This window comes from Triturus cristatus, chromosome 3_1 (assembly GCF_964204655.1).
Source record: "Triturus cristatus chromosome 3_1, aTriCri1.1, whole genome shotgun sequence".
NCBI classification, from domain to species: domain Eukaryota; kingdom Metazoa; phylum Chordata; class Amphibia; order Caudata; family Salamandridae; genus Triturus; species Triturus cristatus.
The window spans coordinates 309,552,676-309,575,727 of NC_140583.1; the positions used below are offsets into that span (position 1 = coordinate 309,552,676).

General features: G+C 46.1%; 1 protein-coding gene across 1 annotated transcript in view; it reads right to left on the minus strand.

Annotated features, from left to right (window-relative positions):
* Window positions 1–23,052, minus strand: part of LOC146860159 (uncharacterized) — a 330,246-nt gene that overhangs the window by 36,626 nt on the left and 270,568 nt on the right. The window contains exons 25-26 of the mRNA XM_085646318.1: window positions 18,396–18,637; window positions 17,061–17,209 (exon numbers count right to left, since the gene is read on the minus strand). Coding sequence (XP_085502444.1) covers window positions 17,077–17,209; window positions 18,396–18,637 — 375 coding nt within the window. The 3' untranslated portion in view covers window positions 17,061–17,076. The remainder of the gene's footprint in view (window positions 1–17,060; window positions 17,210–18,395; window positions 18,638–23,052) is intronic.

Here is a 23,052-nt window from a genome sequence, read left to right on the forward strand (position 1 = left end):
TGGCCTAGTAAGGTGAAATCTGACCTGAAAAGACACCCCTCCATCCAGCCGCCCTGTGCCCTGGAGAAAAGAACCTGGGGTGCATCTACGTCCCCGAGTCCTCCAATTTACCTGTCCAGTTGTTGGTTCCTCCCAGAGTTCTTCCTGGACTGAGCCTGCAGCTAAAAACCCCAAACGAAATTCCCTGTTGAAAACAACAGGGCACCAGATGTCAAAACAGCACCCTGCACCCAGCCGACCCCGGAGCGGCTGCACTTTGTGTGCGACACCAGATCCCCCTTTGCCCAGAGCCTAACACCAGGAGATTTGCTCCCACAACCCAGTGGCCTGCTCGTAAGCAGCCACCAACCAGAGGCCCCCTAGCCCCCATTGGATAACATTGGGCCTCAGCACTCTGCATCTGGACTCCCTAGTGCCACTGAGGGTGTTTTGAGAGTGCATCCTCGACCCTAGGGGGAATCCTTGTTCTAACCCCAGAAACTCAACCCCAAAGGCCAAGAACTCACCTGGTAACCGACCGCTTAATTTCTCTCCATAGGAATCCATTGACTGTTTTTCTCTGAAAAATGTTCTAAATATGGAGTTGATTTGTATGGAAACCTGAAACATTACAATTGTGCAAAACTGATTTTACTTCTATTTCTATAGGAAATGTTCCAGTGTGATATCTAGGCATATCACACTGAGTAAAAAACGTAACTTAAAAAGTAATCTGTACAGTAATTTCAATACCTTGATTTACCTGTATTTCAAACAACTGCATTTGAACTTGCAGTAACTTGTAAACACTGCATAATATTTTGCAAAGCATTTATTTAACCCACCTGTGTCAGGCTTAGCTTGGTTCTATAAATAAAATAGCTAAACAATATTCTCTTAAAAAACAAAATTGGTCTGAGTTCAGTCTTTGAGTGTGTGACATCATTTGCTGATTGAGTGTGTACAACCAATGATTAACACTTCCCTTTGATAAAGCCTTACTGCTCACCCACACTACCACAAATAGAGAGTGCAGTGCTCTCTACTTTTACCTCTGCCTACCTTTGGGGTTCCACTGGACTCTGTGCACACTATACCTCATTTTGGTACAGTATATACAGAGCCAGCTTCCTACACTGAGTGCCTGTAGAAGGTCATGGTATTGATATTGGCTGAAGCCTAAATCAATTTCATTGTAAAATAAAACACACCAGCTGCCATTTAATTACCACAGATTATCACTGGGACGAGCCATAATAGTGATATGCTAAAGCTGAAATATATAACTGTCAGTCGTGGAACCAGCACCCTCGACCTCTCACCAGTGATGGTGAATATCAAAAACACAAAAATGTCAAAGATGAACTGTCCATAACTAAGGAGGGAGTTATACTGTGAGGGTCAAATGACAAAATATGTATCTCTAACAATAAGAAGAGGGTAAGGATATTTGCGTTCTATTTAATTTGTAGAACAATAAGTCTTTTTTTCTTTGTGAGGTAAGGTCTTAATTTTCCACGTATTGTATATAGTTTTAAATTACTGAAACAATAAACCTCTCTTACTAAGTACTTAGATAATGTCTTGGAACTCTCAGATTTTAGTTTGGCATACAGGCTCCACCCCATTTTGAGGTCACTGGTTTCCGTAAGCAAAAGAGAAGTGAAACTGCACTCTCTGGCAGTCTTCCCCATAGGTGTCCAATGGAGGGTCACTGCAGACTAGACAGAAAACCACACTGACTTTCTCTATTAGTGTACACTGATATGTTGAGGTCCATGTCAATATCCAAACCTGCAGAGTCCTCTCTATGCCAGGCTACCCCTTCTCAGTTACCGGGCCTCGCACAATAGGCATCTCACACGTGTGCACACATGTTAATGTGTAACCAGCCAAGTGCCCCTTTCCCATGCTGCGTCGGAGTGGCCTTATCTTAAAAGGCAGACAATGGCAGTAAACATGCACAACGAATTTACCATGTGTTTACCCTGGGGAGTCACCAGTTTGGACACTCACCCACAGTAAAAGGGTAAAAAAGCAGGTGATCAAAAAGCGAAAAATACAGGCGGATTTGATGAGCAGAACCCATTGCCTAACAGGTATTTACTTTCATGCAACTGACGGGTGGTGTATGTAGTTCTGCAGAGCTACGGGATATCTTCAGATCAGTAAGAGCATAGAATGACACTGAGGAGTGAGGAGAGAGGACTGATGAGACTGTACTGTGAGTGACAGAATGTACTTCTAAGTGGCGGGCTGGGGTACTTGTCTCCCTGGGTGATGTGATATCCCCAGAGACGTGGTTTCAACATGTTTATTCTCTATGTGCATGGGATCACCTCAGCTTTATAATGGATCCATAAAAGGTGAGTGGAAAGTGACCAAACTGTTCACTTAAGGAAGAGCGAGTCAGGATTGTGTGGTTTTTTAGGTCTCGCCTAGCTATTGCGTAGCAATCGCGATGCGAGACTCTAGTAAGGGGCTCCCAAAAGTGGATTGCATGGCGAGCACGCGCACAATCACGTGCATCGTGCCGCCATGCAATCCACTTTTGGGGAAGCGCTTCAGCCCACTGGCGCGTGCACTGGCGACGGGCGTGCGGTTACGCGCACAATGACGAGCAGAGGCGCCATATGGCTTTCCTCTCTCGTCATGGTGCGCGCACATCGCACACCACTCGCCAGCCAGCCTGCTTTCACTTTTGCGCCTCAGTCTTGTTTATTTAACTAGTACGGAGTTTGAGCCACCCACGGAAACAGGTTGTAAGGATCAATGGTTTTGTTCCGCAGGAGCGCCAGGAATCCTGAAGAGAAGTCCTCTGTCGTCCCTCACGCCCCTTCCGCTCTATCAGACTCTAGAGCCAGGAGGGACGCTAGGGAAAACAGGGAAACAAAACAAGGGTAGGCGGGGGGAAAAAGGCCGATCGTGCAGCACCCAACTTCTAGGTAACAGGCAGAACTTCACAGCTGTAAGACAAAGACACTTCGTTAATGTGCATTGATTTCCCCTCTTTCAGTCTAACCTTGTGTGAGTGAAAATACACATACCATGCTGTTTTTGACTTTGGGGATTCTCAGCATGTATCCTATTGTAGACGTCAAGACCCCTATGTGAATACACAAAGATTACAACCAATGTTCACCACTTTCCTGGACCAACAATCTATAACTGTAATGGTGGCTCTTACCCCTATCTTCTAATGAGTGTGAATCGGCGGAATGCTAGTCTCCTTGTGTGTTCACTGATAATTGGAGATGAATATGACAACGAAGAGCTGCAGGGAATATGGGTGGAAAAGAATGTAAGGGATATGCGTGAACAACTTTCTCCCAAATATACTCATGCAATGACCAATGGTTACCGTGTTTAATGATGAAGTACCACTGTAACCTATGATACACCCCAAGGGTCCACGCCAGTTTCTCCTGCCTAATGGGGAGGGTAATGAAATACGAATGGAACTAAAGAGAAAACAATATTGCTCTGGCCAGAAGAGTCAGAGAGAATCCTTAACCGCAGGATTCGTGTAAAACAAGCACAAGAAGTCCACAACAGCGAAGAGAACCGCCCCGTGAGTAGCACCACGCTACTAACACCGAGGCCTTACTTGACAGAGGCTTCTGGACCGTGGGCGACCTCAGCAGGGCAATTGGACCAGCGTGCGACTACCGTTGATGTCCCCCAACAACTCCGGGAAATACAACCACTGCCGCACAAGGAACAGCGCGGAGCTCGTACGGTCCGCGACACAACGACCTCTGAACCGGAAACAGGAAACGCTACTAAACAGGAAGTCAGGCAACACAATGAAGGGACGGAAACGGGCTAACAGCTAGAACGCTAAGCAGCGTTAGAAGCCCTCGATGCTCCTTAAATACCTTCCGCATCTCCAGGCTTGTCCGCGGGGCATGACACAGGTTGCTTTTTTTTGACAAGTCACTCTGCCTGCGTAATTATCCTTCCGATGATTAAATGGAAAAATAAATTATCTTCAATTTGAAATTTGTAGTCATGACATTTTGCTCTGTATTCTTCGGATTATCAAGGAAATATTACAAGAGGGTTGGAGCGCTGCTTGCACTCTGTCCTGGTATATTAGAGAAAATAGTGGCTGACCGTAGCTGCCTTGCACCAAACACCGATGTTGTATTTCAGTCATGGCCTCACCCGTTTTACAGTTTGCTCAGCAATCGCGGCTGAAGTGCAGGCTTCTGCATTCTTGCAGCCCCGCCTCACTCCGTAGTCTAGTCTACACCCAGTACTCGGGAGTCGCTCACCTCGGAGCAGCGATGCTCCGTTTTCTGCCGTCCTCCAACTGCCTCTATCGGTCCTCCTGCCTTCGGTGCTGGCTCTCTCCCTGTCACGCTGTAATCTGCTGTGCGAGGGCTGACAGGCTGCTTTCTGCTTCATTTCCAGTACAGCTGTGCCAGTCGACCCCTGATCGTGGGTGGTGCCTCTCAATGTGTCTCGCCGCTGACGCCAAACATTTCCTCAGAACCGCCAAAGAATTTACAAAGGTAGGGCACTCAATGCTTCAAAGATTTTATTGTTCGGGTGGGCTTACAACAACGGTCGCTCGGGATGCGTTTCGGCTTCCGCCTTTTTCAACATAAATGTCGCCATTTTGGAAAGATGTATTTATATCCCCATACATGTTCCTGGGCATGACTTCATCATAACAAGCATTTGCAATGCAATAGGTCTCGCATTATTAAAGTTGAGCTATTGGTGTTGCATTATTATTAGCAATGCCAATAGCTCAAACTTTAATAATGCGAGACCTATTGCATTGTAAATGCTTGTTTCATTTGTCATCGTCATTTGTGGTTTTCATTGTCCAACCGCTGTCAGACTAATATTGGAGACTGAACAATACATATAAATGTCTGACATATTTCACAAGCGTTTGGAGCATGTGGAAATAATTAGCGGGTTGAGAAAGGCGCTTTGTAAAATATTCTAAGCAGGGTGTGCACCAGGATACCAAGAGAAGTTTAGATTTACATCCCGCTTACATACATGCACTTTGTGCACACAATAACGAACGGAATAAAAGCAGTAACTTGATGTGGCGTCATTGAGGTAAACAACCGCGGTGGTTCTGGCGCAGAAAAGCAGCGAAAACATAAGGCTAGAATCTGATATGCCAGATGGGAACAAAGAACAAGCATTTGCAATGCAATAGGTTTCGCATTTACGCGAGTTTGAGCTATTGGTATTGTAAATAACAATGCCTTTTATTTTCGTTTTAAAAACATAAATAAAAGGCATTGTCATTTACAATGCCAATAGCTTAAACTCGTGTAAATGCGAGACCTATTGTGTGTGATTTTATGTACCAGTTTGTCTGCCAATATTTGCTAATACATGTGCAAACTGATTGTGTCTTTATGTTTGCCTGTGATCTTTGATCGATGTGTCTGTTCATTATTGCGAGTGCCTACTTCACAGAGTTTTGTGTTTGCCAGTGTTCAACGGCATCTTTGATTGTGCTGTGGAATGGCGTGTCTATCTGTGCCTTCCCATGCACATCAGTCAGTCTGTGTACGCGTCTGCCTCTGGTATGTGATGGTGAACCTAAGTGCCCACTGGATTTAACCATTTCATTAGGGAATATCGAATCCCTTGTTTACACTGGCATGGTACCACTGAGAGCAGTGTTTTAAATGGACAGGTACTGTCCTGAGTACTGGTACTTCCCAGGAGTAAACGGGCACTCTAAATAGCGAGTTCCTGTACGTCTTTATTTCCAGTTAAAGAACTGTCTGACAGGACACCTCTCTAGGGCAACCAACTGGCATGGGTGCGAATTCAGGACAGTGAGTGTAAAAATTCAGGACAGAGGGTCAAAATTCAGGACAAAAAATCAGGACAGAAGTTCAAAATTCAGGACAAAACTTCGGGACAAAAGGTAAGTTTTACAGATAGAGGAAGAGGCGTGATAGTATAAAAGTAAGTAAATAGACAACTACCTACATACAAGTCAAATAAGTTTTGGATTAGGTTGAGACAATCATTTTTCGGTATGTGTGCAGCTGTGAGCAACTGTGCAGGTCTTTTTGTGGTATTTCATTTGATAATATTCTATTTATATGGTTACTGCACTGGGTTGTCCAGACTGATGTTTTGTTTACAACTCATGGTCCTGGCAGGCATGTTTGGTGAGAGATGTGGTCAGGAAGATCTGCTCGGATAGACTTTGTTACTAGCATCTCATATCGGAGTGCCATTGTGAGATATAAAGCGACACTCGTAGGTGAACTAAATGGAGGATTACTGTGATGAACCCATTAAAGGGAACGCATTATGGGTGTTTCAGCAAGTGGAACTTAAAATATGGAATCTTGCTTTGCCAATGGGGGCTTCGTAGAGAGTTGCACTAGCTGATGGAAGTCACAAAGATGCTTTTCCCTGCAGCTTTCTTAAATAATCTACTGTTAATACACTATTACATAGTTTATTTTTGACGCCATGCCTATTGCTACAATTACTATAGACATGTCAAGCACAGCTCATGGCACTATGAGGCTCTCCCTAAAACCTTACACCTAAAACAAAACATGCAAAAATTTACAATTACTAGTGTAACATTCAAGTAGCAGTTGGGTGTCACTCAAAATGCCATATGCATGATGTATAGATCCCGCACGTAAGCACACATCAAATACAGAATAGTAACATATAGGCAAGGGAGTAGTCAGAAAATGTAAACACCTCCCACTTTGAACTAAAGCTCTTATAGCACCAAGAAAGCAAAGTAAGTCATCACAACCCTCCCCAGAAGAGTTCTCTTGTCCAAGGATCTAGCCATTCATCCTTCCATCAAACCCCTGACATCCACCATTTCAAATTTACATTCTGTCATCTATTAATTCTTTCATCCATCATTCAGTCTTTCACAATTCATTCTGGCCTTCCATCTGTGTGCCCATCTATATCCAAACCTTTTCAACCATTTGAAAACATATCCATTGTCTATCCTTCCAGCCATCATTTCACTCATCCATCCCTTCATCCATCGATTCACTCATCCATCCTACCATTTCACCCAATCATCCTTTCACTCAACCATCCATCCACTCACCCATCCATCCAACCATTTACCCATCTGTGAAATGTGCATAATGGGTGCGCGTGTGAACTAGGACGACCCCAGTACATCATTCACTGAAAAAAACATAAACGACATAAAGCGCACATTCATTCCGAAAGGTTAGTTGGCGCTGTATACCAGATGTGTTCTGCTAGACTCTTTACACAAATTAATTATCATAATTGTATCGATCTAGTGAAGATAGAAGGCTGATACAGCAAACATGAGATTAGGGCACCTAACACTTTTACACACGTTCCCTGAAAAACGATTGCATCCTGGTATGTTGAATAAACCAAAGTGCACAAACATGCGTAACACTTCAGACACAAATGAAACATCCGGGGTGTTTGTGGATTCTTACGCAAGAGCTAGGAATCCCAAAAGTTACAGTGGAGTGGGGCATGCTTCTTTACCTTTCCAGGGATGAAGAGGGTGGTTCTTGCCTTTTATGCACAGCCAGTTGCGGAGTGTTTGCCCCTGTGATTTGAGCGAGCAGGCTGGAGAGAAGGGACAGCCTGCAGCCCTTCAACACTAGCGTGCCTCTTTGGGAACTCGACTCACTGATAAACAGCCCTTCAGGAGCCTTCGCTGCTCAGCTTTTTTTATTTTAGACAAAACTGTGTGATAAACCAGCCTTAAAATGATTGAACTTTCATTCGAAACACGTTAAAGCCTCTGTTAATTTTAAAATGTTGCACATGTGTTAGCTTTCAACATGTGCCAAAAGAAGAGAGAGACGGCCTCCGACCCTGTGGCCAGCAACATACTTCTGGTGAGATGTTTTGGGAATCGCTCCCCACTAGCTGTTAATGTTGCCGGCCGCTACTGCGCAGGAGGAGGGCACCACATGCTGTAACACCCCAAGCTACCCATTGTCATTCTGTATGTGGCAATCAGCCGCATACAGAATGACAATGGGCGGTGGGCTGCTGCTGTGCTTCGAGGAATAGTGCCAGGCCGCCAGGGCCGGACTGGGAACCAAAACCGGCCCTGGCAAAGTGCTCGGATGGCCCCCGGGGCTTGGGGGTGCCGCCGAGCTCTTTGCGAGGGCTGGTTTTCGGCCAATTTTGTTACAGGGCCGATTTTGCGGCTATGTTGCAAAAACGGCCCTGTAACAAAAACGGCCCCCAGGGGCCCAAAACCGGCCCCCACCCGTGCGGCGCACTGGGGGATTGCCCGGTGCCCACTACGGCCAGTCCGGCCCTGCAGGCCGCTCCACCTTGGAACTGAGGCCTCGCGCAGGGGAACAGCTCTGCTCCCTGCTAGGGCCGAAATTACGGACAAAAGGCGTCCGTAAAAAGGATCCTCACGGACAACGGACGTGAGGTCCAAATTACGGACAGTCCATGAAATTTACAGACGGTTGGTCACCCTACAGCCCTCCACCCCGTTCCGGGAGAGGGGGCAGCCAACGAATGCAATTAGTGCCCTTTTCCAGACTTGTGTTAGGAGTCGTTGCACCATTTCTGCGCCACTCTCCCGATCATAGTCGTACCCCTTGTGACTGCGCAGAGACGAGCGGCGGGGGCGAGTGTGCTGTGTGTGTTTTAGAGGATGGTATTGTGTGTGTTAGGGCTAGCAGGAAGAAGAATTACATGACAACTAAGAGTCTGGCACTTGGTCATGTTCGTAAAGTGAGAAACTGGCAGGTGCTGTTTTTTTCTGAGGCGCTGACACACTAAAACAAACAGGTCGCCTTTCTGGGGATGGATACCGTGGGCTGTAAATCTAACTGGTGCCGCATTTACTCATATCGAGGACTGTGGGCAAGACGTTGCCCTGTGCTGCTCTCATGCGTGGGCAGACGAATGGCCTCATTCTGTCGCTGGGGGATTTTCACAGTTTTCCATGCAGGGCACGTGCTTTCTAGAAACTCAACCGCCCCTTTCTGGTGCGAGAAAGCACATCTTTGCTGCACTTTATTTAATATTTGCAATTTTACATTGCGGGAAGGTATTGGAGATCTTTACAAGAGAACTGGTTTTACCACACAAGGACACATTCATTTTTGCTGAGGCACAAGGATATAGCAGAGGCCGCCCCCGAAGGGGGCTCGAGGGCCGGCGCCATAATGGCCGCCAGAGCCCGACAAGGAACGGAACTGGTTCTCGCCAGCGGGAAGCGCCGCAGGGCGAAACGCCCTGAGGCCCCCGCCCCCGCCTTCCAAGAACAATAGGAGAAGAGGAAGGGGAGATATAAGACGACGCTCCCCCTGTGGCAGCCATCATGGGAGCTGGGGGAGCGGCGCCAACGATTTTCGACGATTTCAAATCGGCCGTGGGGTCTTAGGAGTAGCTGCGGCCTACACCGTCATGACCCAGGCGATGAAGGATCCAAGCCAGCAGTAGAGAACAGGGAACCCTGCTACCACATGAGGTGCTAGATGTCGGAGGACTACATGCCCGAAGCGTCCCCACCCCCGCCGGGGCACGGAAGGTTGAGATGGAATGGACCGAGGCCGAGACACGCAGGCACGGCCCCCAGCTCCCCAGGCATTATGACGAGTCTTGCAGCGCCGGAAGCAGTGGCAGGGTAAGGGCTCGAGGAGTGGCGGCATCTCTGCCGGTCACCATTGCAATGTTATAATAACTTGCCTGCCCTGCCTTTCTTAGCGCAAGGGCGATGTGCGAGCCATGTAAGAGTAAGCAAATGTAGCGCCAATCGTTAATATGGGCTGGAGGCGCAGCGGGCGGAGGGCTGTTCTGCGCTTCACAACGCCGCCACCGCAGCGGGTGCCCCTTCCTTGCTTTGCTCCTTAGCAGAAATGCCAGAGGTTGGAGTTTGGGCGGCAGATAGCCTTGAAGTGAAGCGTGCAATACATTCCTGCTTTGCCACCCCTTCCCCCTTACCCACCGCTGGCAGGGATCAGTGCAGAGGACACGCTGCTAGGCGCATTCCCACTGCATAGCGGGAGTGGGGCTGGAGTGGGGTCAAAGTGAGGAGAGTTTGTGGCCCGCCGGCAGTGCTGCCGCCGCTAGGAAGGCAGGATCCGAGCCTCGAGGTCGCGTCCTCGCCCTGTGATTCTCGGCAAATCACTTAGTCTCCCCGTGCCTGAATGTGTAACGGGGATGCGGTGCTATGTAAAGCGCTCCAAGGCCTTCAGGTCGAGTTCGTGCTATGTAAATGTGCAAAAATAAAAAGCAGTAACAAGTTACTCGTACTCCAAGAAAATGAACTTGGCGAGTCAGGCCCAACGTATTAATGTCCCGCCGACTCTCCGGCCTTAGGCACTATGTGGAAAAGTCCCGGTTAAACCGCAGTCAGTCCCACATGCAACCCGATCAGGCCCCAAGGCTGGTGCATCCGACCCCCGATCATACTGCAGAGTTCTCAGACTGTCATAGTTGGGGTAGATCACTTAGCCCCCGTGCCTGAGTGTGTAGCGTTGAGTGTGTGGCGTAGCCGGTGCGCATGTAAAGCGCTCCGGTGCCTTCGGGTCGAGTTTGCGCTATATATAAAAAAAAAAGGAAAAGAAAGTTGGGCAGGGTGCTTTGCCACTCCTGGCTCCTCTTGTTCCTTGGAAAGTTCATCGGCATCTCCCCGTTTCGGGTGCACCGAGTGTGGATGTGTCTCGCCCCGAGCGGAGTGCTGTGTGGGGCGCCATTGGTGCGGAGGGCGCTGGAGTCGGGGGGAACGGATGCGGAGAGTCTCTGGGCTGTGGCTTCGACTTTCGGGCCCCTGGGGGGGATTTGCCATGGCCCCCAGGGGGAGCTGCGCACCTTTGCCCATCGGAGCCGTGGTGTATGCGGCTTGCCTTTTAAAATGTGAAAACTCATATTTACATTGTCTAGGTAGGCGAAGATTTGTGGATAAACGGGCCTCCACGAGCGAATTAAAAAGTCATAACCTTAAAAAAAAAAAAAAAAAAAAAACGAACTTGCAATTTAGTCTTTCAGAACCGGTTTATGGAAATCTCTCCTCCCGTTAAACGTCTAGCAGATGGACGTTTGGTACATACATCAACCCACAAGCTCGTTTATATAATAAATCCAGAGTTCAGCCCCTGCCTAGTTAGAAATGTGCGACTCCGTGGTTCCTCGTGTTACGCCACATCAAAGGTGATACGAACTCTGAAGCGGATATAGACCGCTCTGTGCATCAGCTATAAAAAACCGGAGCACAACCCCCACGCCCTTTCCCGGCGCTATCTGTGCAATAAATACATTATTAAACAGGTTAGTGGCGTGAACTAGTCCACAAGTCACTGACTCCACAGGAAGGAGGAGGCAGAATTCCGCTGCTTTATTAAGCAGGCGCGCATTCGGGGGCAGTCTACAGCACCTTTGGGTGAGGATGTTTTGGAATCCCTGCGATGGGCAATGCCGCCAGACCTGTGAAAAGGCACCTCTGGCATGCCGGCACTTTCTGCTAGACCGGTTTTATATTTAAAAATAACAGCAGAGTGTGCCGGTTTTGATATTAAAGGGAGTTAATATGCGGCGCTGGCATTCAGCGCTGATGGAGGTATGCAACGAGTTCCTCTGCGTTGAAGTTGTCACATCTGGGCATGTAAAGTCTGCAGGGCACAGCCTCGGCTGTAACCAGGCTGGCGCCGTGGAATGAGGAACCGGGTTTCAATCTCGACATCCTGTGATTCTGGGCAAATCACTTAACCTCCCCGTGCCGAAATGAATGTGTCCTTAGGTAATGTAACTGGTGCCCATGTAGGCGCGCCAATGCTATATAAAACTGAAAGCAAATGAATTGACATCCTTATAAAAGGGCTCAATCATTAATCCAGTACTGTTCTCCTCAAAACTAGTCTGTCAGAATCAGCGTGCAGAGTAAGGCTAATATCACAGGTGTACATAAAAAAACAAAAAAAAAAAAACATTGAGTTGGGTGACAATGGACACCGGTTATTCAGTGCCTGGGTTGGGTGAACATGCGCTTTACAAATAGGAGGTCATGTTCCATGCGAACCCAGTTGTGCCAACGCGTGATCTCATCCTTTCCAAAGTAAGAAATATGTACAGCCTAGTTGGGTGGTATGTAAACGAGAATGTCCAACAGGGTAGTACTATAAGGTAATGCGCAAAAAAAAAAAAAAAATGGTATACTGGAAACTAAAAGAAACCCGTGCATTTCCAAGCTGTTAACAGATGGAAACAATTTATTGTAATCCACTAGAGAATGGCTAGGACAGCTTTCGGGTAGTGCCGCCCCGTGGACAGGGATAAGAGTGCAAAGTGACATGTCCATAATATCAGAGGGACTTGCTGCCGGGACACTTGCTCCAAGGCGCAGGACGGAAGAGAAAGTGATAATTCGCACCGTCTTGCCAAATGCTCACACTGTAGTTTCACTTGGCACTTGGGAAAAGCGGACATTAATTCCGAGATCTAATGCTGTCCCGCCCTCGAACCCCTAGAATACTGAAGCAATCGGGTCAAACGCCCATGAGGGGTGCCCATCCAGAGGGGCAGGAATAAAGTGACAAGCTGTACATACGCACAGGCATGCGCCCTAAGCAGCGCAATCCCCGGTTTCCCCCCCACCCCCCGAGCGAGAAATAAGGGCTGTGGAGTGGGTACTCCAGCCAGGCGGATACTAATAGAGAGGAAGGTCAAAGTCAGTCTCCCGGGGACAAGGGCTGAGAACGCCCCCTGGGGAGTCCAGGTTACTAGAGGGGCCAGGGCCCGCGACAACTGTGGTATCATGCATACTGTTCAGAGGGCAGGAACAGATCCATCATCGTTACATATACACGGGCATGTGCCCCGCGCCCCCGGCAGCGCTAACCCGGGTTTTCAACCCCCCGGAGCATGAAATAGTACGGCCTGGCAGATACAAAGCAGGGTTACTGGTTGCACGGTGGTACTCACCGGGGGGAGCCTTCCAGGGGCACAGGGGCAGTGGCGAAGTAGAGGATGTTATTTAATGAAGGCATGCTGTATCACGCCTCCACAGGAGGTATCTGACTGTCTCTCAATTTTTGATTGCATGTATAACCATGGCGAGAGGAGACAGTACTGTAAGACACCGAAGAAGGACACAGGTGTGCCAGGGCATGAAGGGCAAAGATGGAGCAGAGCGCATCAATGCGTTTGTGGGAAGATTGCCGTCGGAGCTGACCAGATGTGGGGGGGAGCCGCAGGAAGACGTAAGCCTCCCTGGCGGCGTGGCGGAAACAAAAGTGTATTGGTATTGTATGGAAGCACACCGACAGGACGGTGTGTACAAGGAGGGCCACTCACTTTGGGATGCCGCACGGCAGGGTGAGTGCGCCTAACAAAATCGGGGTAGCAAACGGAGACGGCGCTCGCAGCCCAGCCCCCGCCAGAAGGTGGGGCACAAAAGAGACTAACAAGGTAGCGAGTTGGGGCCTAACTCCAGGGAAAAGGCTACCCCCCACACGCAAAGGGGCGTGGTAAACAACAAAGAACAATCTACGAGCTGTCAGGGTGATTTATGACCCTAGGAGTTGCAAATGAGCAAAAAGACAAACCAGTGATTTATGGCCAGCCGATGATTTATGGCTGATGATTTATGATGCTCATGCAAAATGATTTATGACAACGAAATTATGATGGCTTGTGACAGAATGATTTATGACATACTGATGCTTTATGACCCATGATTTATGGCTGCTGATTTATGGTGATCAGGCAGAGTGATTTATGGCAAAAATGTATGGGCCAATTGCGGCAGAATGGTTTATGACGCACAAGGATTTATGGCCCATGATTTATGATGTCCAGCTGACAATGCGTGACATCACATTTGTAATAATGTGTGACAATGATTTATGACCCCGGCCTCCAAGGCGGTGTCCAGGGGAGTTGTATAAGTATAACTATGTAATAAGTAATAAAAACTGCGGCCAACAATTACCACCACATACGACGATTGTTGGCTGTGTTTAGTAATGCAGATGCACAAGTATGGTACGGTTCCTGGAATGGGCGCACTGCGGCCGTTATTACGCGATTTGCCCAGAATCACAGGATGTTGAACCGACGCCAAGATTTGGTTCCTTCGGTCAAAAGCCGGCATGTCTAGCCCCATCCTCTCCCTCGCAACAAAGCGAGAAAGAAAGTGATTTGCGAAGGGATGTTTCCCCTTCCTGCGGAATCAGCTGTAGGAGGTCAAAGTTAAGCTTCAGAGCAGGACTGCATATATGTGTGGGGGGGAATGTCTGCTGAGTTGAACGTCTAAGGCGTGTCTTTATGGTGTGGTCAATTTGAGCGTTCATGGCTTGTGTGAGTGTTGGTGTCTGCACGTGTGTACGTTTGAACTGTGTTGCATTTGCTATTTACGCATGCAAGTGTGGGGACTCGTTTTCAATTCTGCTTTCCCCGGCTACGAAGAATATGCGACCGCCGGAGCATCACAGCGCCGTTTTGTATAACGCGGGTATTTTATGCAGCGCCTCGTTTCGCAGCTATGCACAAACCCCCTGAAGTTTCCGACCTTTAGCTACCAATGCCAACCACTTAATGAGAATTAGTGGCGAGAGGGCGCGGGATATTCTGCAGCCTTTAGCTGCAAACGTGGGAAGATTCGCGCCACCACATGCCCTAATTGAGCCATTTGGGAGGCACCGTGAGTTATTCTTTTTTATAAAGCGGCTACGACTGCTTCCCATTAAAGAAGCCACCGGAGGAGGCATTGTTTCTGTTCTTGATAGCTAATGGCGCCATAATTACAGGTCTGCCCATCTTCTTATGCTTATGTCCCATGACAGTGTTTTAAATACATATAGCACACAGTAGCACTTTCCTCATAACTAGAGTTAATTTTCCCGATTAAGCAGTGGTCCTGCTCTGTAGGGCTTCATAATTGCTTCCCTAAAAAACTACATTTAGGATTCGGGTGAACAGGAAGTTAAGATGCGGCCCCCTCTCCTCTCAGCCCCCAACTGTCACACTCCACCTACCAGCCATCTCCACCCCATACATGCACATGCGCGTGCTGCCTTACGTACCGAGGAAGATCTGCCGAGGCCGGGAGGGGCTGGGGGATCCAGGGGAAAGCTACAGAGAGAGAGGAGGCAGCAGCGGCAGGGAGATGGGGAGCCGAGGAGGGAGAGATGTATGTGAGAGGGGCTCGAGGCAGCGATGGGTGAGGGCCCCCAGGCACACCAGGGAGAGCAATGAGAAATAGGAATAGAAAGTCTATGCGAGCGGGAGAGTCCGGTAGACTGAAGGAGACTGGACAGGAGTGAGGGGGGTTAGATAAGAGAAAAACAAAGAGAGAGACTGAGACAGATGTGAAAGAGAGAGAGGCGAAAGAAAGAATGAGGAGAGGGAGGGGGAGAAACACAGAGAAAGAGCTGGAGAGATAGTCGTGCAGAGAGAAAGAAGTTAAGTAGAAAGAGCACGAGCAAGATGGACCCATGGGCAAGAGGGAAGGCAGGTGGATCTAATGTTACAAGAAGAGAGAAGGGTAATGGAGAGAAAGCTTGAAAATGTGGTAGAGAGATGAAACAGGAATGACACCACTCAACGTGACAGATGTTCGTATCCCCAGTGAGTTCCAGTTGCCTCCAATGTCGTGACAATGGATGTGCACAGGGCTACGCTCTGAATAGGATGAAGAGTTTCCCACCAAGGAATGTGCTGGCTAGGGGAGGAGTGCGAAGATGGGAGGCGCGGGCGGTTCCCACGCAGAGGTGATCGGTTCTTAGACGTGTGGTTAATGGGCATATTCCGTGTATCGCAACCAAGCCGCGGGTCTCTCTCTCCACTCACTAAGTTTCAGAATGAGCTTTTAATCTGGATTCAAACAATATTTTATAGACTTTTAATTTTGGTTTAAAGCTGTAATCTAATTTCTGAGCTGCTGGTGCTATTACACAATATAGTTTTGTTGCTGAGTTCCATTTTTACGGAATGCCCTTACGAGAATGTGGGACTTTGTACCTAATTTATAGCTCGGATGCAATAAAATGGCTTTTTGTGTCTGCTTCTTAGAGCCCAGATCTGAAAGCCCGATATCCGGGACGGTGACTTCATAAAACAAGCATTTGCAAAGTAATCGGTCCGATTGCATTGCAAATGCTTAAGTTTAAAACTGAGCGCGGCACCGCTTCACGGACACCGCGCTCGGTTTCTTTATAGATTTCTTAACTTTAACACTGAGCGCGGTGTCCTTGAAGCGGGCTCTACGCTCAGTGCTAAAGTTAAGAAATATTTAAATAAACCGAGCACGGTGTCCGTGAAGCGACACCGCGCTCAGTTTCAAAGTTAAAAACAAGCGTTCGCCAGGCCGCCGCGGTTTATTTTTGCATCGCGCTTTCACTTTAAAGTGAAAGCGCGATGCAAAAATAAACACGCGGCGCCATGTCTCCTTTTTTCTCCAGCCCATCTGGACTGGATTGCACGGCTTGTTTACATAACACGCCTCCTTGCGATAACTGCTTCACAACAGCCGTGAAGCAGGTGATCCAGCCCGGATGGGCCGGACAAAAAAGCCAAAAGGAGGCACCCCAGAAAGCTTATTTCCAATGGCAGGCCAACATTTAGCATAGACGGTGACTCCAGCCAATGGAAAAAAGGGGCGAGCCCTTTTCTAAAACTCCTCATTAGCAATAAATCTCGCCTAGCGTTGCTGCGCATGTGCGCAGCAACGCTAGGTGAGACCTAAAAACAAGAAGGAACGCAAACATGCAATGCCAGCTTGGGCCCAGCATTCGAGAAAATAAAGCATTGATCGATTAGGTCATTCATTCTGCTTTGTGGCATCCTTCTGCCTGCACTATAATGTTCTTGTGGTACGGTATCCTGAGTCAGCCAGAGAGCATCTCAAAACACAACATGCCATCGATCAATGCCAGATATGACGGATGCTGTTACTAACTTGAGGCAGGAGCCGACATTCTGGCTTGCGCGAAGCAGGCATTGCGTAGGGACTCTACAGGGGTTCAGGGATGGCACACACACATCTCTAGGGTACACTGCCACTCATCCTGCCCCCATTTGCGTGCAGCATCACAGTTCCCATACTTTTTTTCAATGCACTTCGACCACTGATCAAGGCTTACCATGTCTGGCCACTGGTCACGGCACCTCTCGGTTATTAATGTTGACTGGAGCCACACGCCGAACAGGAAGGAAATTTCTCAAAGAGGGGGCCGCCCCCGAAGTCCTCAATTTGAAACCATTGGAGTATTCAAGGGGATGTGAGATTACACTGTAAAATAATTACAATAGACATTTGTTAACGTGAAGAAAAAATATGTTATCCTCTTATGAACGGTTATTATAAACACACAATTGATTTATTTATTCAGCATGGCAAGAAAGATGACATTTTTTAACAGAGTGGCACTGACGGGTCTCAAATCTGCAACGCATAAGTAATTTGATGGTTCATGCAGTCGCTCATAGCCGTGGGTTTCGGAGAAATTAATGGGCGAGGTGGAGTGCGTTCACAGTGTAGCACGCATTCTGGCAATATGCAAGTAAAGATGAGTTGGACAGAAGATTCTAGAAAGACCAGAAAATTCCATCTGTCAGGCTTGTGGTTTCAAAATCCGCTGGAGAGCCTAGCCTAGGGCCTGCGTTCAGGAGAGACTAACGCAACGCCAAGGACCCAGCAGATGGAATGAGTGCCAGTAAAACTGGCACAGGAGAGTTCTAGGCGCTGTGAGAAGGTGGAGCAGTGTGTAAAGGCGGATGACATTATTAGCAAATACAGACTTTGAAGAACAGTCCCCACTCCCAAGGATCTCCAAGATGTTTCTAACAAATGCACCGGATTTCAATATTTGGGCAGTGGTTTCTGCAACCCTGCCTGGAGACTAGATGGAGACAATTGGGAAATTCTGGTCAGGTTTGGATTCCATAGGAGGTGCAAGAGTGCGGAAGGGGATCATTTGTCACATGAGCTTCCTTGCTCTCTCTTCGTGCCTCACTCTGGAGTAGGCAGCAGCCAGCTAGTGGTGGAGTTGCTGGGTGATCCTAGCTCCTGAGCCACCAGAGGTCTAATGCCTAAACCCAGGGGAGGGAGGCATCACTTCTTTGACCCTGTAGAGGGAGAATGGTGGTGTCCTCTGTATGAATCAAAATGTCTTCTGCCTTGAACCAGCTACACAGATACCCTGCACAGGCGTGGAAAGAAAGTGGCTAAAAATATCTTGATGAGTAAATAGAGCCATAGGTCTGTGTGAGATGTCACAGGGTTTGTTGAAAGCGAATGAGATGATAACAATGGGCATTGATGGAATTCTACATTTTTGAACAAAGGAAGAGGCTAATGAAGAGAAATAAAATGTTAATGGTCTTGCCTGACTAGAATGTGGCATTTCTTACTTAGGACTAAATGTTCTCATACAAGTGAAAGGCTTACTCTTGGTACATGGCATCAATTCACCTACCTCACCCGGCACTCATCAAACAGGTAACGGTTTACATCCATCTCCAGTAGCTTCGGCGTGACAACCATGGCACTGGGCAACGCCTGCTTAACATCTGCTGACCCGTAATCTCTGGTTGCAGATGGTTTGCCGCTCCTGAACATCTTGGTTGCTCCTCTGGCAGGAAAACTGGTGGGCAATGAAATGCCCTGGAGAGTGATACCACAGGAGGTCTTGCCGTTGGCAGGAAGAGGTGGAGGTTCCTAGAAACAAAAATTCAGGGTGGTGAGTTAACTATCTCCCCCATGTGATTTGCAAGTCTAGATTGTATAGCTGCTCCAGCTAACGTATCTTAAAGCTCTGCACACAAATCATAACATTTTCTTTTTGATGTCAGTCTTTCTTAAGTCACCCTTTATTTTGGCAACTTGTTGCGGGGTACAAAGGTATTCTTTGTTATGCCATAGTCACCCCAAGGGGAACTCTAGCAGACTTACACTTTTGAAAGATAATTTTAGTTATGTTTCGCTTGTTGCCATTTTTAAATAACATGTTTATCCCAATTGGACAGACTCATTTTGAGCCTTTTGAATTTTCCATAGTGCAACATTCTCGCTGTAAAAAGCAACGGTAGAGATCAGTACAGACTTCATATTACTTTGATGAGGTGCTCAGGTCTCCCAGGTTTCAAGGATTTCAACTCTGTTTGCTGCACAGAGCCCTAACAGATCTTGGGACAAGCCAAGTGGGGAGTACTCTGGCCCTGTGTTTTTCCAAAACAATTTATAATCCCTTCTCTCAGGCCAGATCAGATCCATTAGTTTGCATACAACACCTTACACTCAAAACCTCCTATTGGGTACTCTCTAGTTTACTCATGATGGCAAGACTTTCAGTTATGTAATGGAAATATGACTATCTCGCTGTACACAGACTAGACGCAGCTGCTGAAGGTAGCACTAATTTGAGGCGTCCTCTACATGTTTTGTAATGACTGATCCATATACAAATTCTTTATGGATTCCTACAATATCGAGCAGAAGTTCTGGTACCCAAGCATGTAGCAGAACTACAAATTCAACATAACATACAAACTCACAAAGTTGCCTACAGCATTCTCAGCCCATGGAATTAAAATAACTTTTTATTACTTTTCTAGTACATTTTTATTTTATTTTCCAACCTTGAATTCTTCCCAGATTGTCTGATGTGGTACCAAAATGGTAAATGGTAAAAACTTTGGACTGACAGAGCATCTTGTTTGTGTTATGTGTTTGTATATGTAAAGCGCCCTATTATCCGCGAGGACAGCATAGTGCTTTTTATCAGAAAAAGATTTAGACATAAAATCAGGATGATTCAATTTTACCATTGACTTGCTTTACAGTGAAAGATTTTCAAGACAAGGAAAAGATAAAATAAATCTGGAATTTTGGGTTCACTGACAGAATATCGATAGTAAAGATATCAAACTCCCTATACTTAAACAGGTACATACAAAAATATTGAATCAAAAATATCAAAGTTAAAAATATAGATGTTAAAAATATAAATAAAGTAAAATAATATATATTAAATATATAAAATATTATTATCTTTAACAAAAATTAAATCCAATATATATTTTAACTAAATATAAAAAATAAACGTAATTAAAAAAATATAAACACACAAACATAATGTTTTACACATATACATATATTTACTTTAAAATCATTTATCACCTATTATCTTTATTTAATTTTTGAACTTTTAATTTATATAAAAATAAAATATATACATATATCAATAATTTAAAATACAAAAATATTCTATAATTATTTAAAATATTAAACTATTAAAACAAAAATAAAACGTACATTTCACAACACAATAAATACAACAGTAGGGAAAGTGTTGGAAAGCGGAGGGGTGAAAATTACTATTCCCACTCCAGTGAGTGCAACGGTAGGGAAAGTATTGGATAGCGGCGGGGTAAAAATAACTATTCCCACTCCAGTGAGTGCAACAGTAAGGAAAGTGCTGGATAGCGAAGGGGTACATTTACTATTCTCACTCCAGTTAGTGCAATAGTAGGGAAAGTGCTGGATAGCGAAGGAGTAAAAATTACTATTCCCACTCCAGTGAGCGCAACAGTAGGGAAAGTGCTGGATAGCGAAGGAGTAAAAATGACTATTCTCACTCCAGTTGGTGCAACAGTAGGGAAAGTATTGGATAGCGGAAGGGTAGACATCACTATTCCCTCTCCAGTGAGTGCAACAGTAGGGAAAGTGCTGGATAGCGGAAGGGTAAAAATTACTATTCCCACTCCAGTCAGTGCAACAGTAGGGAAAGTGCTGGATAGCAGAAAGGTAAAAATTACGATTCCCACTTCAAAGAGTGCAACAGTAGGAAAAGTATTTGAAAGCGGAGGGGTATAACTTATTATTCCCACTCCAGTGAGGGTAACAGTAGGAAAGGTATTGGATTGCAGAGGGGTACAAAATTATAAACTTAAATGTATTAATTTTATTTCCTACCCTGTAACACCAAGCCAATAAAAAAAGACATCAACATTTTTATTAAAATGTATTTCCATAATTAACATAAATAATATTAAATTAAAAATATATTATTATTAAAAAAAGATAATAAACATTCATTGATTACAAATTCTTTAACTCTATAATAGCCACAACACACCTAAAATTAATTACACAATTACAATTAATAATTAATAATTTCATTCATTTAAATTAATTAACAAATAATTAATAATTCATCAATAAAAAATAATTTACTTCACACCCTTCCCACAATTTACACCTATAAACACAACACATACCTAAAACTTATTACACAATTGCCATAATTAATAACCTTGTCCGTCCGACATCGGTCAGGAACCGTGACCGACCGACCGACCCACCGACCCACTGTCGTCGGCCACGGCCATGCAAGTACGATGCGACCGAACCCTGTTCGGTCACAATCGTATCCCACACAATGGAAGCATGCATTCCGGGCAGAATGCATGCCCGCATTGTGCAATGGAGGGGTGCAGTCCAGCCCTGCACACTGTGGCAGGCACCCCAGGGTGCCTGCCACCAGGTGCAGGGATCTACACAGGGGCGCCATAGGTGCCCCCAGGCCGTCATTCGGCGGCCTCGCTCCCATGGGGGCCCTACTGGGGGCCCCCAAAGACAGTTTCCAACTGCCTTTTCGTGCCAGAAAGACCGGCACGAAAAGGCAGTGAGAAACTGCTATTGTACTCCCTCGGTCATAAAGAGGCAGCTGGGGGAGTACTAATGGATTTCCGGATGGCGGACGGGCTCTCCGAGCCTGTCGTCAGCCATCCGGAAATCTGAGTCGGATTCCTTTCTGACCGAGCCCATCGGAATTGCTCGGTCGAAAATGAATGCGGACGGCACATTCCGATCGGAATCAGCCCCTAAGTTTGAAAACTTGAAAACAAAATGCTTCTCGAACAATGTGGACAGACTGAGATGTGTTCAACTCTGGAAACAAAAGTCATTTAAGCATTGACTACAGCCTTCTCAGAAACATTTACTGAACCCCTTCAGATTGGGAAAAAGTGATATTGCAGACAGGTTGTGGTGATGGTACCCCCAGAAGCTGGCACCGTAGGAAACCACCTGTGGTTATAAAGAACCTTGTAAAGTGAAACAACAGGTTTCAAAAACATTTCTAACAATTTATAAACAATTCACTGAAACTTGAGCTAATTTGATCACAATATAAAGAACTATTCTAGATACAGATGAGAGCCCCTGCATGAAATAGCAGCCACTGGAGATGAAAAGGGGACTAATTTGGTGAGGAAAGTGTTGAAGTACATGGGTAGCTTACTTTATCCGGCTTATTTTAAATATCTTTATTTGCATTTTCAATTTTTGCTGAGTTACAGGATAGCAGCAAGTATATTTGTAATGAACGATAATAAAGTACATTATTTATGACAAAATGGAAATGGAAACATATCTACTGAGTAGTATATCTATTCTCTTCCACCATCCGATATTATACGTAAACATCCACGCCTAAGCATAGCAGCAACTCAAGAGGGGGATGAAAAACATTGATATACTTTTATAATATAACAAACTAACAAAATCATTGTCTACTTGTTTCTTCTGGGTCGGTGTGTGTATAGAGCATACTTTTCAAGCACAGTATATCCATACCTCTTTCATCATCTTAGTTGGGTCTCACGGATCTGTCCCGGACTATATCTGTGCCTTCCCACTAGTACCATTGATGTGTTTTATGTCTATGGCCCTTTTCCCCTGGGTAGTCTAGTGCATCATCCTGAACCCATATCAGTGTGTGCCTGTGGTCCCGACCTGTTGTTGAGTATTGAGAACACTGTTTTTCATGTGATTTGTGTAGTAAACTTGGCTCTTGTAATCCGATTATTGCCTCAGATTTTAGATCATTTTAGCAAATTTCCTGTTTGAAAATTGGTGTCAAATAAGAAGATTGAAGCACCAAACAAGTGGAGAGCGACAGAGTGGATAAGATACTTAGCAGAAGCTAAGGTTTACCACTAACTTAAGAGCTCTGGAAATACCCCTGGAGAGGAAGAATGGAGGCCCCATCACCCCAGCATCAGTGAGGCATTCACAGTGTGAAAGCTGTACCAATGATCACACATTCCAGCCATAGGATATGGAAACAA